The sequence below is a fragment of the Limanda limanda genome, chromosome 12 (assembly GCF_963576545.1).
Source record: "Limanda limanda chromosome 12, fLimLim1.1, whole genome shotgun sequence".
In the NCBI taxonomy this organism is placed as follows: Eukaryota; Metazoa; Chordata; class Actinopteri; order Pleuronectiformes; family Pleuronectidae; genus Limanda; species Limanda limanda.
The window spans coordinates 25,653,689-25,673,205 of record NC_083647.1 but is presented as its reverse complement, the minus strand read 5'-3'; the positions used below and the strand labels follow the sequence as shown (position 1 = coordinate 25,673,205).

The window sequence follows — 19,517 nt, the reverse complement described above, 5'->3', positions numbered from 1 at the left end:
GGCCAGTTGCCCGTTGCGTAATCTCTGCTCATGCTGCTACCGGAGCAGATTTTTGGCCGTTCTCTCGCTCGGCCCCTCGGTCACAGACACACACATGCAGGGACCTGGCCCCCCACGGTGAACTCAAACAATCTCCGTGCTTTTTATAACCAGGTCTAAGCTCAGGATTAAACCGTTAACCAGCCCGATCCGTCCCCCCCCCCCCGGTGCAAACACCTGCCTCTAAAAGCAGCAGGAGCTCCGACTAAAAACAGCTCTCAGGTCAAACATGTGTGATTGATTTAATGTGTGATTATATGATTAGACAGAAATGTCACAAAAATGATGCACAACTGTAACTTTAGGGCAGATTTTAATCTCTGAACTTTCTGGAACTCCAGTGAAGCTTTGGAGAAGAAACTCTTCCTGAGAAGACGAGTGAGGTCAGATCACGGAGCAGTGATGATTTTCCAGAGCTTCCCCGGATCTCTGGTCTCAAACAAAGCGTCCGACAGCCTGATCCGTCAGGTCGGGTTCGGAAGAAGCTGCGACCGGGTGCAGGTCGGAGGAAGAAAACGTTTCTATGTTTAACCACAGCATCAACTTCCTTTAACAGGGAAATCATGTAAAAATAGCAAATAGCAGGAACAAGATTATTTCATCATTTAACTGTAAAGACTTAAAATTGTCAGAGATTTTGACCCTTCTTGGTTTTAGCTTTAAACCTCTTCCATGTGTTTTGAACATTTTGGGACCAGTTTGTGCTTTAGAATCAGTAACTTGAGATAGTTTATAAATAAAATGTGTAAATTTGTAAATAAAGATAAACCTGAAAAGTGAAGCCTAAGCGCCTTGATCGCCCCCTGATGGCTGCTTGCAGAATACGCCATAAACCCTGCCTCCTCCATGTTAGCAGATTAGACACGGAGCAAACTTTGATGATATAAAAACAGTGTGAAACTTCGTGATTGATTGGCTGAGACGGACTTCTGGATTGGTCGATATATATCTGCAGGACCTCGGTACCACACGATTCATGTCTGGAAAGTGGGAGGAGTCATCCATCTTTATTTAACGTCGATGGTTTGAAGAATCAAGAATAAACTTTCCTGCTTACATTAAAGAAATTTGTTGTATTCGTTACATCTGTATCTCACATCTAGCGGATGCTTCTTCATGTTATTGCTCAAAGGCAGTTAACCCCATTAGCTGGTGAGGGGGATTTGAACCTTTCATTATGTTTCATTGCAACATTCATGTGGTTGTCGGATGAAATAAAGAAAACATGATTTCTTCTCTTTACACATTTATTGTATTCATATGAATCCAAACGTGCATAAAATGAAAATACAAAATAAAACTGCTCCGCTCAACAAATGAAAGCAGCTTTTAAAAAGCACCGAGATTCTTCTCAAATTAAATTGCTGTGGTTTTGCATTTTTCACTCTTGCTTGATGCAAGCAACCAACCGGCGCCAAGTGACAGGAGCACAGAATTATGTAACACACAACTGTAAATCCTCTCAGCGCTGCGGCGCCAACAGGGAGCCGGAGAAACCTGGTACCCCCCCGCTGGATTATCACAGTCTTATGAATGTACGAGGGAAGTACGGATTATCAACTGCACGGGAGAAAAACCCCTCTGGGTTCCGAGCTCTGGGTTCCGAGCTCTAGGTTCTGGGTTTGGTGGCGAAGGTGAGGTAACCCGTGTGTCCCGGGATCTCTCTGGGAGGCGTGGTCGTCTTCAGAGTGACGGAGGCGTGGTTTGGCGCCTGCTGTTGGGCGTCGGGCTCGGTCTGAGCGAAGGACTCGGGCCCGAAGTCGGGCAGCGGCAGGTAGATGTTCCTAACGTCGTGGACCCGGAGCAGAACCTCCATGGGGCTGATCTCCTCGAAGCCCTGATCCGCCAGAGCCTCACACGTCTTCTGAACCTGCTCGATGCACGGAGAGAACGAGCACACCCGACCCCCTGGAGAGAGAGAGAGAGAGAACAAGATGAAAATATGATCACCAGGAAATAACTAATATTAATGTTAGTGAGTTGAGCTGAAAAAGGAAATTCAGGTCCATTTAATCCAGGATCTCTGTTCTGAGGAGCGCTCGACTTCCTGGGAACAGGAGAAACTGACTGGACCTGAGATTTCCACCGAAACACAATATTTATGAAAAGGAAACAATTACACAATTATCCTTGTGTGAGTTTTCCTGACCAACACGCTTGTGACAACCACAAGAATCATGTCTGAAGAACGTGTATCGAAGGTACGTTTCCTCTGTGTCATCACGCACATAGAAAAATAATCCAAACCAGATTTGTAAACTCAATACGGACTGCAGGAGGAATCTTCTTCCCTCCAGGGAAACTCAGGATACTACAGCTTCTAATAATAATTTGTTTTCCTTGCACCCAGAAGCGAGTTTGCAAAAGCATCTTCTCTCCCTAACAAAGCAGACCTGTGACCCGTCGGGCTCCAGGCTGAGGGTTGTGGATCATCGGGGGATGAGTCGGAGAACAGATCACCTACCGGCCCCGGCCTCTCGTCTCCAAACGCCCCCCCGCTGCGATCACAGCAGGAGGCCGCGATGAGCCAAGTGCACTTTCACCGGCTGACCTGAGGAGTGAAGAATGTGACTCGGAGCAGAGCAGCTGGACGGAGCCGGGATCAGAGGAGTGGACTCCCGGGTCCGTTTCAGCACTAATACAGATTTTAAGTTAAACATTTAGTTGGTTTTTCTTCTCAGTGTCAAACCTGCTTCTAATCAGTAGATGAACCAATCGGCTTGATGTCTAGAGTCACGTTATCTTCACATGTAGTTTCAATTACGTCCTCTGGGAAGTTCCGATAATGTTTTCACCCTGTGTGTGGAGTTCTTTGGTTAGTTTGTTGGTTGTTTAACTTCCACTAGAGGCAAAACCCTTCTCCCGGCCGAGTCCACTTCTTAGCGGTTAGCACGAGAGCTAGGCTAACGTCAGCCATTACCAGGGGAGGGGAGGGGCGTGTCCTTTTCACGCAGATCGGCCGGTAGCTTCTCACTTCAGGGTCACGTGTAGAGATTTGTGTGTACGACTGTGAACGTGAAACCTCACTGTTGTTAATAATATTAAATTTAATGTGGACAAAACTTTTCACAAGCACAAACTGTTGGTGACCCAGATCTGACCCCATCCACTTCCTGCTTCAGGACTAAAGGCTCTTATATACTACTACGAGTTCGTTTCTCGGAGAGGTCTCAGCGGGGGGGAAAGAGTCTTTTTGATTTTTACTTCTCCGTCAGTCTACGTCCGGAAAAAATTCACCGCCAAACCCATAGGTGGCGCAACGGAAGACGAGCTCAGAGAAGCCTACCCCATTTGGGAAGAAGAAGTCCACGTGTCTCTGTTGACATGTTAGCTCCTCCCACACACTGAACCATGGCAACTAACAGATCTAAATAAAGTGACACCCAGCGTGTCAAGATGCTGATGTAATAGTTTCTTAGCGCAGCGGTTCCCCGGTCTTGTTTCCGAACTGTGTTGCTGATTCCACAGCTTGAATCTGCTTGAGGCTACATGTAGCTAGAAGCTACCCGGAGCTAGCTCCCCCCAGCTTCCACACACAGTCAGCAGGGACTCCCGACACTAACAACTACTATCCAGTGTTTGCTTCTAACCTGACGGTATTATAGAAACAGTGTCATGATAGAAGTGGAATTAAAGTCGTGACGGCGGGTTCTTGCACTGTTACCACCGCAGTTAGCATGGTGGCTAGCCTAGCCCGCTAGCCTAGCCTGCTAGCGCCGTTTTGAAAGCTCGTTCTAACCGTCTGTGACCGTGCACACATGCCCTCAGTGCTCTAACGAGCCACCGTCAGCCGGACAACTCCGCTGGCTTAACACACACGTCACATTAATCGTAGAATCATAGTTGTGTTCGTGTTTGTTGCTACAAGTAAACAGGAAGTTTGAGGTCCGGAAATACGGAAATGACGTCATACGGAAATGATGTCGTTCGCGGACCAATCACAGCCAAGAGCGGTCCGTCGGGTCTCCAACATGAAGACGGATAGTTAGAAAAATCAGATGTGTACGAAAAGCTGTCCGAAGCCCTCGGAGTGGACGTTTCACGACGGATAGGTGGTCTTATCTGTCCGTAATAGAAAAAACGGAGGCATAATTTGGCCTTAATGGACAACGCAGAGGTGCATGATGGGAGATGAACGAGTCCGTTGTCGAACCTTTGGATTCAGAAGCTGCAGATTTACACAGTGGACTCAGGAGTGAAGGTGCAGCTCTGTTGGAAGTTCATTGTGTCTCGTAAACACCGCAGGATGTTTCAGATAGCAGACGATCCTTCAGCTCATAGGACCAGTGTTCTCCCCCCCCCGACGGCCGTAAACACAGCGCCACGGTCTCCCGGCAACCAGTGCCAACACAGGGAGGGGTCGGGTTGATGATTATACAAGGGCGTCTCGGGCCGTTATTAATAACCTCGACTATCAGCCATACGTCCACAGCCCGGATCCTTACATGCCTGGAGCCGGGACGTGTGTGTGCGACTCGAAGTTCTTGAGTTTGTTCTTGTGTGTGTTTGCTTTAAAACTTGCATAATAAAGACTCCTTAGTCCTCCGAGTGGCAGGGGAGGGAGGGTGAGCGCCGTCAGAGAACAGCTGAGCACAGCGACGGGACGCAGGCCAAAACGTTCCCTGAATTACAACTTGGGGAAAAAAATTCCACTTGTTTACTCCACTGCAGTGAAGCAGATCTGAGCCTGAGAGGAGACCTGCAGTCACATCACAGATTCTATCATCACAGACCAAATGGGGACTGAGTATAAAAGATATAAGACAATTTGTTTGTTATTTCATAGAGAACTGAAAACATCACTGAGTTTTAAATCATTATTTTGTTCAGTTTCCTCTTTGTTCTGGACTAATATAAAAAAATAAGAATCTGCAGATTGATTAATAATAAAAATAAAATAATTTGCTGGCTGAGAGTTATCAACAATCATCATGACCTTACTCTGGGAAATTAAATTCCACTAATGCTTTAGCAGAGTTAAACAGGAAGCTCAATGTGAAACTTACTTATTCAGCTCGTATCTGTTCAAACTGGCACTATTTAAAGTATTTATCCATTAGCACTTCCTGTTTGCAGTGGACTCAATCGTCACTGGATTGTTTTGAAACTGACAGAAATGTAGAACCTGATTATTCTTGTGATTTATGGATAAGATAAGGTTTATTCTTGGAAAGTCTGGGTTTTGTCTGAGTGGATTTTACACTCGTCGTGTCGACCTGAGGTCAAAGTTTCTTCAGACTCTGCAGGTGAATTTGTGAACGTTTCACTCCTTGTGTTCTTGGCTGTTGTCTCGTTGCTCAGCTCGGCTCCGACTCTCCGGAGGAAAACATCCAGTCGGAGCAGTGGGAAGCAAATGAAGCTTTTCCTTCTGGAGCCACAATCAGCAGCTCTCTCCCTGCAGCATAACCCTGTATGGTCATGGGACTGCTTCCACAATGGCTGCCCTCTATTTATCTGTATCTTTATGTGTGTGTGTGTCTGTGTGTGTGTGTGTGTGTGTGTGTGTGTCTGTCTGTGTGTGTGTGTGTGTGTGTGTCTGTCTGTGTGTGTGTGTGTGTGTGTTGTATGCTATGGTCCAGCTCATGAGATGTGGCAGCGGCACCATAAAAGGGCGTCGGAGGAGGTGGAGAGAGTTGCAGAGCAGCATCTTCACCTCTGCAGCATTCCTCTTCATATTGGGGCTTGGGTTTTAAAAAACCATGATGCATTCAAGTGCATCAGGAATATTTGCTTTCAGACTAACCTGCTCACCTGTTTGGGATTGTTTTGTGTATAATTCTTGCCGATTAAAAAATAAGTTGAGCTTTGTCTGTTGATGAAATGATTTTTACAGATTCTTTGTCTTTGCATCAGACAAAGTCACTCAGGTCTGACCTCTCAGCCACTCCTCTGTTTATTCCCTGAAGGTTCCTCACTTATTCAGTTCCTTTGAGCAGATCAGGTAACAGCCTCGATGCAACAGAGTCATTATTCCCCAGTTCCACTGAACACATTCTGGATCTGACCTCTAGTCTGTTTGGTTGAACCTAAACAAACAGCTCTTAACACGCCCGGTGATTTCAGGACGAAACCCTCACATTGCACAAGGCTCTATGTCAACCTGACTTTACGTGCGAGCGCTGACCAGGGATCTGCCGACCTGCCCGGACACGCTGCAGGTCCCGGTCGTCACGGAGACTCCAGACAAACTTTCTGCCTCATCAGCTAAATGTACATGGTGGTCCTGTGAACAAACACATGCTCACAAGGTCGATCGCTGCTGATCGGGACGGACGCTGGAGCTGCTGCTGCAGAGCCCGGCGCTGCAGTCATGGGAGGAGGGAGGGGGGCGGGCGGGGGGGAGGGGGGGATACATTCTCAGGCTGGTGTGTAAAAAAAGATGCTCAGTCATGGTCGTGAAGTTCCTGCTGCACCAGGGTGACGCAGAACAGTCAACATCAGGAGGTGGTGACCGCTCCTCCGGGACTTTACCGAACACGTTTCATTCATCTGATAAACTCGACACTGAGGAGTTCACTTGTTTTCCACTCGTGTTGAGAGTTGTTGTTCGAGATCACATTAAATACACAAATGTAGCCCCTCCCTCTCTAGGCCAGACATATGTAGTTAGGAGGAAAGCTTCTCAATTTGACTGTATCTGGGAGATGTTTCTGGACTTTGTTAAGAACGGTGACATTGAAGAGGCATTGGAAATGTGAAGTGACGAATCTGTTGTGAGGAATGGCGGCTGTGGCTGAGGGGTAGAGCGGTCGCCCTCCAACCTGAAGGTCGGCGGTTCAATCCCCAGTCTGAACCATCTGCATGCCGAAGTGTCCTTGGGCAAGATGCTGAACCCTCAATAGCCCCCCCATAGAATAACAAAGTGCTGCAAGCTTTGAGTGGTCATCATCAGACTAGAAAAACGCTATATAAATACAAATCCATTTACCATTTACTCTGTTCCATGTTTGTGACATGTTTTTTTTAATTTTACTTATATATATATATATATATATATATTTAATTTTTTGTTTCAATTTAGTTTAAACTAAATTAGTATTTTCATTGCCATTTTTTGTCCTTGAATTTATGTTTTAATCATAACTTAGCTATTTTTTTGATATTTGTATTATTTACTGTCATTTTATACTGCCATATGTTCAGTTTGGGGAAGGTTCTTGTATGTATGTTAATTGAGGTAAATGTATAAAACTGTATAAAACCAATAAATATATGTTTTTTAAAAAAAAATACACAAATGTACAGTATTTCACTTCAGCGCTGTGATGCAGCGTGGAATCATGGGAGTTATGAGGTCACGTAGTAAAGCTGTTGCTGGTTCGCAGTGTGTTTGATTAGAGGCGTGTCTCACCGTGTCTCTTCAGCGCCGCCTTGGCGTGCTTCACGGCCTCCCAGGGGCTCGGGATGTCCAGGAACACGGCGTCCGCCACGCCGCTCACTCCGAAGCCGTCCTTGCAGACGTCCTGGTTCCTGACGGTCACCAGGTGATCCACCCGGTGCTCCTTGAACTCCTCGGCCACCTTCTCCGCCCGCTGCTGGTGGAACTCCACCGTGTGCAGGTGACCGGTGGGGGCGATGGTGCGCAGGATGGCGTGGGAGAGGGAGCCGCTGCCCGTACCTGCAACACAAGACGCCACAGAGACGGGAGGATGAGTCACCTGACGCCTGAAGTCTCACGTTGGAAAAGGACTTACTCTGCTTTATGTCAATCAAACGTTATTTGTAGGGACGGGAATCGGCAGGGACCTCCCGATACGATACTATCACGATACTTAGGTGGCGATACGATATGTATTGCGATTTTTGTGGGTATTGCGATTCGATATTACGATTTCCTGGAATTTCTTCTTTTTTTTTTTTTTTTTTAAGTACTGGACCATGGAAAAAAGTTGAATCATACCTTGAAATACAACACAGTCAAATTCACTTAGAGCTTTACAAGTTTTATTTCAAATATTAACATTAACTTAATGACTGCCTGGCAGCCAATAGAGAAAATAAATAAAAATGTTCCCTATTATTGTATAGCCCCTGTCAACTGCACACAAACTGACAGATTAAGAAATGTAAGCCACTTAGGCTTCTTTTAAACAATAAATAAAAGGTAAATTAAATAGAATGAAATAAACAAAAAATAAACAAAAAGTAGGCTATTGTTGTTTGCATGCAGCCGATACAAAGCTAGTGCTTGGGTATGTTTAGATTCTTGTGCAAAAACAAGAGCTGGTCAACATGCTCTGGGGTGATGTTGCTCCCCCAATATACCCCCCCGTATAAACCAATAAATATGTTTTAAAAAAATCGATTTGGGAGGCAGCATGGCGATTTAAAATCGTCATTCACAAGAATCGCGATTTGTAACTGAATCGTTTTTTCCCCCCATCCTTAGTTATTTGTGTCATAGATCTGAACAAAGTGCGACGTCCTCTGTTCTTAACCCTCAACGAAGAAAAATACCAAATAACGAAGCATAGAAAGGACATTAAAAATCTGTGAAGAAATCTGAGATGTGCACAGAAGCATCAGGAACACTAGAAGAAGAACGTGAAGCGTTTAGCACGAAGGTTCCTGGTTCAAATCCCGTGTAGTTTGTATGTTGACCTCCTTCCTCTCACATTCCAAAGCTAATTGGAGACTCTAAAGTGAACATAGGTGTGAATGCGGGTGTGTATGTTGTATGTTGTCTCTGTGACACCCTGGCGACCCGCCCTGCCCCCCCCCCCCGGTCAGCTGGGCCAGGCAGCCGCTCCTCGGCGACCCTCAAGACGATGACAGGACAGGTCACCGAGTCCTGCTCTCACACTGAAGGAACGGCGCTCGCCATCCAACACGAGGAGGAAAGAACCCAACCCCACACGACACGGAGACATTGTTGTGTCTCTGAAATGACGTTTGGATCTTTCCTCTGTCGCGTCACAGTCACAACAAAAGACTCACAGCTGTTACCACGACACACAAACACACACAAACACACACGTCTTCACACTGCTGCTCTCTCTCTCTCCTCCGGATGATAAGTGGATGCTACATTTCTGAGTGGGCCGCGTCGCTGCTGCTGCTCCACACAATGACTGCTAATGTACAGTTTGTGAAAGAGGGATGCGAGTGTGTGTGTGTGTGTGTGTGTGTGTGTGTGTGAGTGTGTGCGTGTGATTTTACAAAGAAATAAGCCCGATCACGTGACCTGCAGTTACGTCTGGGGGAGCGCTGATGCTAGAGGCCGGCACATCCCATCCTCCACCGCTCCCTCCTTCCCTTCACATTACATCACCGCCGCCTTTGTTCACACGGCGACAAAGAGGCCAATGTTCGCCCCCCCCCCACTAGCCGCTTTGCCCCCCCCCCCCCCAGCCCCTCACTGCTGCACGGGGCGCTCAGAGACTGCTAATGGGGAAACGGTGGACTGATTTTGAAGTGAACCCAAAAGGAGAGATGTAAATAAACAGATTTTGAATTGAGGAAGACTTAAAAAACGACTGTCCTCTACAGAGAGAGACAGAGAGAGAGATGGGGGGGGGGAAGGCAGAGAGAGAGTAACTGTGAGGTCGACCTCGTTCGAGAAGGACTCACCACATGTTGAGTTAATGTAAAATTTAAACAAATATTCAATTTGCATTCAAATTAATCAAATTGCTGCAGCTGAGGAGCATCCACCTGCCTCCTGCAGCCATTGGACGGAACCAGCTGTCAATCACACTGTAGCCCCGCCCCCTTGCTAATGGTCTGTTTAACTCTGAATGCAACTTGTGAAATTAACATCGACTGTGGTGAAGAAGACTGGAAACTAGAGATTGAGACATAAACTATTTAAGAAAATGGGGAAATGAAAGTCGCACTTTGCACATCGGCTTCACATTCAGGACCTGGAGTCTTTGTCCATAAAGTCTATAGTTGTCTATTTGTTAACTAATTCATTATAATATTTATTATATTAATCAACCATTAGTCAAAGCACTAAATCAACTTCTGCAGCCTCCAACAACATTTCACGAGAAACAGAACAGGAAGTACATGTTTAACCCAAACAGCTGAATAAGGACGAGTGTGAATTTGATCAAAATGGATCTGGTGTTTTAAAGTGTGTCTGTAACCAGTGGAACTTTATGAGCATCAGTCCAAAGTCCAGAGGAGGCTGATAACACAGGACTGATTCTCCTCCCGTCCGAGCTGCAGCCGGCTGTACTTCAAGTTAAGGATGTGAGCAGGAGACACAGAGTGCTGGTTAGAAGTCAGACAGAAGAAACAGCCAGAAATAGAAGGAGAAAAGCGGAAGTCAGAAGCTGATGTGACACAAAAGGAGAAGGAGACGTGTCGGACGTGTCGGTGTCACGTGGAGGTTTGTGACACCGCTGGAGGAAAAAGGGCATCGGAGTTAAACTGAGAGAAAACCCTGAAGTGGAAAATGATAAAAGTGCAGAGAACAAGCGTTTCCTTCTCTGTACTTTATCATAAAAAGACATGATATTAAAAAACACCCAATCTAGCAATGCACCACAGGTCCCTTCACCTTTAGGCCACAACACAAACACAACTATACGCATTATAGTATATTAATCTTCTTCACATTAACATCTGAAGATAATCGGTCAAATAAAGGCATCAGCAGAACTAGTGAGGCTGAAAAGGATCATATTTTATATTGAGACGTTGGCTCATATCTGATATGAATCCATCCTGCTCCTTGTGTCTCGAGGAGATAACGTTGGTGCTTTGTTGGATCAAGTGAACACTTTGCAGAGGAACTGGTTTTAAGGAAGCGGTGCCACCATCACAGTTTCCTCTTTATTAAGGAATGAGATTTAAAAGGCACATTACTCCAATGAGGATGATTTCATGTTAAGCGAGAGCTTTGCTTTGAAGCTAATGATCCAAACAACTGGTGACTCCTCCCGAGGAATCTAATCTGCTGTGAGAGCAGGGCGGTAAGATGGCGACTGTACGAGAGGTGGGAGACGTGGTGAGGGTGGGGGGGGGAGGGGAGGCGGACTGTTGACCTGAGTCATTTCTGCTTTCTGTTCTCCATCGCTATCACACACATGGTGGAGACGTGAACTAAGGAGTGAGACCAGGACAGAGGTCAGGAAACTGAATTCCCCTGAAGGCAATTTGCAAAGTGAAAGTCAGAGAGTATCTCTCGCTCGCTCTCTCTCTCTCTCTCTCTCTCTCTCTCTCCTCTCGTTGACCCAGTTTCTCTCTGCAGACGTCACAGAAGCTTTCAGCCCTGAAACGTGGTTCTGCCTTGAATAATATCTGGAGACTCGTGATACAGAAACTGATCGTCTATTGAAAATGTTCAAGATTATTATCCTAGTATAAAATCAAGTAGAAATCCAGCAGAATAAAGACACTGAAGAAGATGTCAGGTGACGTAAACGTGATCACATGATCTCTGCAGCAGAGTTAATACATCACTTCCTGTCTCCTCCTGCTGCACCCCCGCTCGCCTGAATAATGCAGAGGATTTGATGCTGTGCAGAAACCCCCCCCCCCCCGCTGCGTCCTGCACGTGTCAAAGTCAAACTCTGGACAAACTCTCCGGATCTTTACCTGGAGGTCAAGTCTGAAAACTGCTCGACTGTATCTGTAAAATGTGAGATTTTCCAGTTAAAACTCTAAATCGTCACCTCTTGACGATGAATCACAAGCTCCTCCTCCTGTAACGAAGGTCACGAACACGAGTTGTGGTGAATATTTGCTCAGCACACCTGCAGTGGACGTGCCTGATGAGAAACCCTGATACGGGAAAGAGTAAAACATGCAGCCGCTCGACCGACCAGAAGGAGCAGGTTTGTGGAACGACCCGGCTCCAAGGTGACTCCTCCTCCGCATGACCGCTGGCGCCTCAGCCGGCTCGCCATGTTGGCAGCGAGCGAGAGAGAGAGAGAGAGAGAGAGAGAGGGGAGCCGACAGAATCCTCTCTAATCTCTGCATGTTCACACAAAACGTCTCCTCCGCTGGTTAGAAACCATCAGGCTGAACATGATGAGTCACCACGGTGTCGTTCTGCGCCGATAATGAAATTTTATTTGATTAAATGAACCAAATCTTTCAAAATCTGCTCAAACCGTTTCTCCTCTGGATCTGGATGTGATGATATCAGCAGAGTTGTGGTTTTTATTCTCGTGCAAACTGATTATTAAAACATACACACAAAGAAAGTAGCAGAGGAATTCGATACCGATGCAGATAGTGCAGCTCTCCTCACGCAGCTGCAGTGGAAGTGCTGACTAATCACATCTGAACTCATTCATCACCCCAGAGACCTCCGCAATCTCAGCTCTCACACACAGACACACACAGACACACACACAGAGACACACACAGACACACACAGGGTTCACCAAGTACAATCAATGACGTGACGTGTGCAGGGCTGCCAGCAGTAAAATATGATGTAGCACTGCACCACACACACACACACACACACACACACTAACGTCCCCTCCCATCCCCCCCGACTCCTGTCCCCTGGACTGGGAGGAATGGGAAAATCAACACACTCCAAGCGATTGCAATTTAACAAATGGAGATGGAAGACGGAGCTGGAGGCAGAGGGAGAACTATCGTCAGAGCTCCTGCCTCCGTTAAGGCCCGACATTCATATTCAATTCAATTCAAACACTCGAGCTTCCCTGGATAATAAAACACAAGCTGAGGCAGAACAACACATCTCGAGCCGCGCCTCAAAACGCACACATCGTAAAAATGAAATGCTGCTGTCGGCTCACGATACAAATCAAACACTGAGTAGCAGACGACAGGATTTCCAGCCGACGCTGCACAGGCGGCTTCTCTAATCACGTAACAATGGAACATGACTGATCCTGAGAGTGAAGCGGTCGGAGCTGCTTCTTCATATCCGTCCTCACAGGAAGTGTTGAGCTGCTCTCGTCCATTTCATACGTGCCGAACCAACACATGTGGGCGTGGAGCGGTTCACGACTCGGCCACACTGTGTGGTTTCTCCACCGTGCCTGAACGCATCCTGTGTCGACAGCGAGAGGAGAGCTGCTACTTTCACTTTGCTTCTAACATCAACATTTAATCAGTCATTGAACATTTATGAGTCACAAGACGGCTTCAGAACCCGGAGACCTTCTTTCTCTCCGTGTTTGGTTTCCGTCCCGGAGCTGAGTTTCCGTGCAGAAGCCGTTAAATGTGAAGGATTCGAATGCAAAATGCTTCTGTTTGTGTTGCTCTGCACAGATAGAGACGTGATGGAATCCCACTGTGAGAGCAGGAGGAATAACAGCATCACGGGTTGTTAGTGGTTCCCCTTGCAGGCTACTAATGGAAGCTCATTAACTATTCAACCAAACGTTCTTGGCAGCTTCTACTTGAGGATTATTCGTGTGTAATGATTTTGGTTCCTTCTCGTATCTGGAGACTGTAAATAAAGATGTGTCACTTCTCGTTCTCATGATTTAACACAAAATAAAAGATATTGAGCTTCTCTAATCCTAAGAAAACTGCACCAAAATAAGTGATTATTATTTCGATTTAATCTTTAATTCTGAACACCTTCTAGGGATGGGCATTCGATTAAATTGTCTTAATCGATCGTCGGGAGAGTTAATGACGAATTTTCGATTGATCATTAATATCTTTATATTAAAATTCACTATTTATAGGCTGTTAAAATGCAGTAGAAATAGAAAAATAAACAGCGTGTTTCCTCATTGAGATCTTTATTACGAGATGAACAACTCAACGTGGTTGTCACGTCCTCACTCCCGGAACCCCTCCACCAGACCCGGCTTTGCTGGCCTCCGCTAGCTCCGGGCGCTAGCTGCGGAGCTCGGCTTCATGTCCGCACGCGGACCCTCGGTCTACGGGGAAGGGAACCCGTACAGACCCGGGTCTGGGTGAGGGGTCCTGGGATTGAGGACGTGACAACAGCCGGACTGAGAGGTCGAGAACCGTCAAATCCATCTAGCTCTCAGCGGCTAGCTGCGGGTCTTTCAGCGGGGCTAAAGAGCATAACTCCGGGATGCTTCCTACAGCTGCTAACGTCGTCACTGTGCTGCGTTCAGGCAACTCGGATATTCCGACTTCCTACTTGAAGAAGAGCAGTGGACTCCTCATGCGCTCATGGAGACGTCTAGCTTGGCAGTGTTGGCAGTAGGGATGTCACGAGAACCGATACCTACGATACCTTTCGATACTAACATAACAAAACGATGCCGATGCCCAAGTTTTTGAAGTACCGTAGGCACCGTCAGCTTCGATGCCAGCAGCTGTTAGCAACTTAGCATTAGCATCGGTGCTGCGCCAGTCGACGTTTACATTCTGAAAACCAAGACGGCAACTGCGGCTGCAGCGTTCGCCCCACCTCGACTTGTTTATTAAAAAGGCACAAAGAGTCGTGTATGGAAGTATTTTGCGCTTGACGCCGGGTTTACACCGGACACGGAAGCAACGCAGGCACATGGTTGTTTACACCGGAAGCTGAAGCGGCGCATGGGAGTGGACGGGAGCCAGCTGTTATTTAAGACTTGGTGCTGCGCTTACGAGTCGCTTTGGCGTCGCTTCAGCGTCCGGTGTAAACCCGGCGTAAGGCAGATGTATCATTTAATGCATAACGTGTCTCACAACAAAGCGTCACTCACATGCGACCGCAACTACCGTATAACCCTCAGTATATGCGCAGCGCAAGCACATTGAATTACCGTATATGACATTAACAACATCCAAATAATGCACTTTTTTTTTACCGTGGTATCGAAATTGGCATCGAGAATCGTGTTATTTTACTGGTATTGGCACCGACTACTGAATTTTTGGTATCGTGACACCCCTAGTTGGCAGTGAACGCAACAGACTTTCGTCGATGACAAAATAATGTCATCAACGAAATTCTTAATGATCAATTAATCGATCGTCGATTAATTATGCCGATCCCTAACACCTTCCCTCAAACCTGCGACATGAGTGTGAATCCGCTCTCACCCGACTCGCAGACGACGGAGCCCGGCTTCAGCTCCAGCATCATGGTGATGGTGGCGATGTCGGTGGTGTAGAGGATCTGTGTGCGGTGCGGCAGGCAGACGGTCCACAGCTCGGGCGTCGGGTGGAGCACCTGCACCCACCCGCCCTTGCTGCAGGTGACCTTTGACCCGTAGCGGTGGCCGATCAGGTCCGTGGAGTGGCGGATGGCTCCGAAGCGGGTCTGCGTCTGGGCGCCTTGCTGCACCTTGACGGGCATCAGCGAGTCGTGGCCCAGGTAGACGATGGCCACGTCTCCGTCCTGGATGAAGTCGTTGTACTCCACAAAGCTCATGGTGAACACTCGCTCTGCAACAGGGTCGACAAAGAGGAAGATTATAAACCAATCACAACATGGAACTATATTTATCAACGTTTAAAATAAGGAAACACAATCTTCTAAAGGGTTTATTTATAAAAAACAATCAAGCAGATACCTTCTTTCTCTCTACATCTCTTCACCTAACTTTATTAATATTTATTTTTAAATGTAAAGATCAACAACTTTTTATTGACATGAGCTTATTTTGCATTTGTTAACTTCCTCATACATTATTTGACTTTATTGCACAGGACACAATCAGATGTAAACTGAATAATGTTCATCATTTGATTCTTAATATACAGAAAATCAGCCGGTTTCGGACATTTACACATTTTGGTTGTTGCAGTAAATCTGAATCTTTCACGTCTCTGTGTCGTCTTACGTTGAATTAATGTTACGTCGTTCATGTGAGTCAAGTCAAATGAAATAGATTTCATGATTCAAATTATATTTGTGTGTAAACTTCTTTCTTCTGTCATGTTCACGGTTTTGTTTTTAATTCTCTTTTTTTCATGATTACCGAGTTTAACGAAGCAAACGCGTAAATTAAAGTGACCTGAAGGTTCTGCATCATTTTCAATCCATCTAATTAAAGTGAACATTAAAGTGAAGTTGTCGGAAAATCAATCAAACAACCACAATGACACTCAAAATGGACACAGACACACAAAGTGAACATCAAGACACATTAAAGAACCACAGAGACAGAAAATATCCACAGAGACAAACGATGAGTAAAAAGAGAAGAAAACGACAATAGAGACATATGAGACGACTGCAAAGACACACAACAACCACAAAGAGACAGAAAGACAATCACTGACCCACAACTACCACAAAGAGACAAAACTACAAACTCACAGACCTAAAATGACTCTTTTAATCTGTGGCTCTGATCATGTTTGGATGGATTATCTCAAATAAGACAAAATTATGAAGACATGAACACACAAACTCACAGACACACAAAGGGATCAGTGAAAAGTAGTAACACAAAAAGTCTGCTGGTCCTTGAAATAGATTTTCAACAACCAGTTGATCTGCAGCTTGTTTAGATTTAATAAGACTTAAAACCAAGTTATGGAGTTTATGGAGTTATTCTAGAGTTTGTTCCAGTTTAACAGTTTAATGGTTGAAGAGTTAACAACATTTTATTGTGTTAGATTTAAACCTTTGACCCAAGAGGAAACTCACCTGGACACAACACCTGAAGTTAGCTTCCCTTTAGCTTTAGCCACAACTGATGCTAACTGGTAGATTCACTACTGCTGGGAGCAGCTAGCTAACAAGCTAATGTTAACATGTTGTGTGAAACTTAATTTAAATTTAACAGACTATTGAACGTCACATGTCACCTCACACACACAAACAGTCATGTGACAGAACGACTGAGAGTCTGTGCTCTTATACTGAAATGGTTCAACATGCTAACTAGCCAACATGCTAACTTTAGGGGGTTTGGTAACATTTAAAATACAGTTAACATGTTTTTAACGTGTTTTATAATCTATATAATACAAAGAGTCATGGCACAGAATGACTGTTGGTTTATGTTCATCTACTAAATAGTTATTATAGCTTTTGTGTCCAACATGCTAACTAGCCAACATGCTAACGTTAGGGGGTTTGGTAACATTTCAAATAGTTAACATGTTTTTAACGTGTTTTATAATCTATATAATACAAAGAGTCATGGCATAGATTGACTGTGGGTTTATGTTCATCTACTAAATAGTTATTAAAGCTTTTGTGTCCAACATGCTAACTAGCCAACATGCTAACGTTAGCTGCAGCTACCGGTTCGAAACCATAGTTTAAAACGCTCACTCACCTTGTCCGGATGTGACGTCTTGTACACCTCGATACGAACAAACACTGAAGTAAGTAAACCACCGTTCCTGCTCTTCGTGTGTCTGTCTGCGTGTGTTTGTGTGTCTGTGTGTGTTCGTGTTAGCAGCACTGTCAGTTTCTCATTCATTCACACGTGGTGTTGTTTTCACAGGAAGTTGAGTGGATCAGACCGGAAGTGATCTATAATCTCTTTCCGCTCCTTCGGTGCATACAAAGAGGAAGTGCAGATGATTTGTAGATCTGCGATTCACTGTGCGATGTAGTTGAAATAGTTCTTAAGTGTAAAAGTGTCAAACTGCAGCGTCAGTGTTTCTGTATCATCAGTAAAGCTTCTTGATTAAATGTAGTTTGATAATCACACATGAAAGTTAAGTTATAGGTTTTACATGTTGTGTAATAATGTACAAAAAACATGATGAGTTACTCACACACATTATTAGGATCATAATCACAGCTGATCAGGGGGAAAAGAAAGTTTAATAAAACACATGGGAGTAAAAATACAGATTAGAAAGGAGAATCTGTCAAAAGGGTCGAATTTTACGATAAAAATTTACCTTAAATATGAAGCTGAAATAAATATAAAACGGAGATTTATTCAAAAATAATAACAATAAATATTCAACATTCAAGAAGATTTGTTGTTGTTCCAAAACATGAGAGGGAAATAAACTTAGTGCTGAGCTAAAGATGAGCAGGAAAGAAATATAAATACTAGAATCGAAATACTCAGCAGAAGCAGCAAATAAATACAATAAAGTACAAAAATTCAAGTATTATTGCAAATGAAAGAAAATAATATTAACAATAACAATATTATTATTATCACTTCAGAAATTATAGGATTGCACGAGAAGAGTAGGTTTAACAAACCTTTACTTCAGTCTACACATTTGAGTCTTGTTCTATATATATATGTATATATATATATATATATATATATATATATATATATATATATATATATATATATATATATATATGCAGCTAAACTCTAATTAATGAATCATCAGAATCTTTTGAACACGTTAAAGGTATTTGATGGGAATATAGGAATATATGTATATGTATGTGTTACCAAGAGCTGAACAAGAAATAAAACCACAACATCAAGGACCAGACAATTTACTAAATTAAAACATTTATATATTTGCAGCTCAACGTATCAATAAATCACTATTTTCTTTTTCAAATTGGAGACAGAAAAGACTTTGACTCTGCTTTGTGTCACTCTCATTAAAGTAGGACAATATGCAGAATATTGGAAACCATGGTGACAACACAGTAAAAGTATAAACTGAAACATGAAAGTATAAACACCACGAGTGTATATATACACCCGGTTTTGTTTTTACAGTGAAATGAATTATAATATGGTTACATGGTTAAAATTCACATATATTAACATATATTTTACAGTGTTCATCTTGATAAGTCATTTAAATGTAAACTCTTAATGAAAACTTTGAATGTTTTTAATTCATACAGTTTTTCCTGCCTTTTTTTGTATATATATATATACATAGATATACATGTATATATATTCCTTTAAACCTGATTACTGTGTTGTTTTGTCTGATAAGAAGTAAGAAACTTACTGCTGAGCTAAAGATAAGCAGCAAAGAAATATAAACATTAGAATATAAAAACTCAGCAGAAGCAGCAATTAAATACAAGAAAGTACAAAAATTCAAGTATTATTGCACACGAAAGAAAATAATATTAACAATAACAATATTATTATTATCACTTCAGAAATAATAGGATTGCACGAGAAGAGTAGATCTAACAAACCCTTACTTCAGTCTACACATTTGGGTCAGAAATATATCTATGTATATATACATAGATATCAGAATCAGAATCAGAATCAGAATTCTTTTTATTGCCACCTACATTTGCATATATTGGAAGTTGTCATGGTGTGGTTGGTGCACTGTACATAAAAACAAAACAACAATATATACAATAAGACAATATATATAGATATATATGTATATTTATTCCTGTAAACCTTATTACTGTGTTGTTTTGTCTGATAATTCCTTAGTAAATCGAGTATTTTGACTGAAATAAACAGAATAAACGACAGAATCACTTCCTGGTTTTTATTTCATCATTCAGCTTCATCTTCTTTGATTTGATTTGATCCGAATCACCTGTGTCCTCCTGCTGCTTCGAGTCAAAATGGCTGAAAAAGGAAACAAATCTTTTGTGCAGAACGCAATGAGTCGCAGTGTGATGGAGCAGCCAATGGAATGAATGGAGCACAAATAGCGACCAATCAGAGTCGAGCTCCGGCGCCTATAAGAGGCTG

General features: G+C 43.9%; 1 protein-coding gene across 1 annotated transcript; it reads right to left on the bottom strand.

Annotated features, from left to right (window-relative positions):
* Nucleotides 1-1,309: 1,309 nt before the first annotated feature.
* Nucleotides 1,310-15,329, bottom strand: trmt61a (tRNA methyltransferase 61A). Its single transcript, XM_061083161.1, has 3 exons — nt 14,989-15,329; nt 7,391-7,657; nt 1,310-1,947 (listed from the first exon to the last, which is right to left on the bottom strand). The coding sequence occupies exons 1-3, from the start codon at nt 15,317-15,319 to the stop codon at nt 1,649-1,651; spliced, it is 897 nt and encodes a 298-aa protein (XP_060939144.1). The 5' UTR covers nt 15,320-15,329; the 3' UTR covers nt 1,310-1,648.
* Nucleotides 15,330-19,517: the final 4,188 nt, after the last annotated feature.

Bases quoted from the DNA above. Each gene is read 5' to 3' on its own strand.
- trmt61a (XM_061083161.1), bottom strand. From the start codon at position 15,319: ATGAGCTTTGTGGAGTACAACGACTTCATCCAGGACGGAGACGTGGCC. The intron at 7,658-14,988 runs GTGAGAGCGGAT...CTTGTGTTGCAG, and splicing joins CTCCGTCGTCTGCGAGTCGG to GTACGGGCAGCGGCTCCCTC. The intron at 1,948-7,390 runs GTGAGACACGCC...CTCTCTCTCCAG, and splicing joins GGCGGCGCTGAAGAGACACG to GGGGTCGGGTGTGCTCGTTC.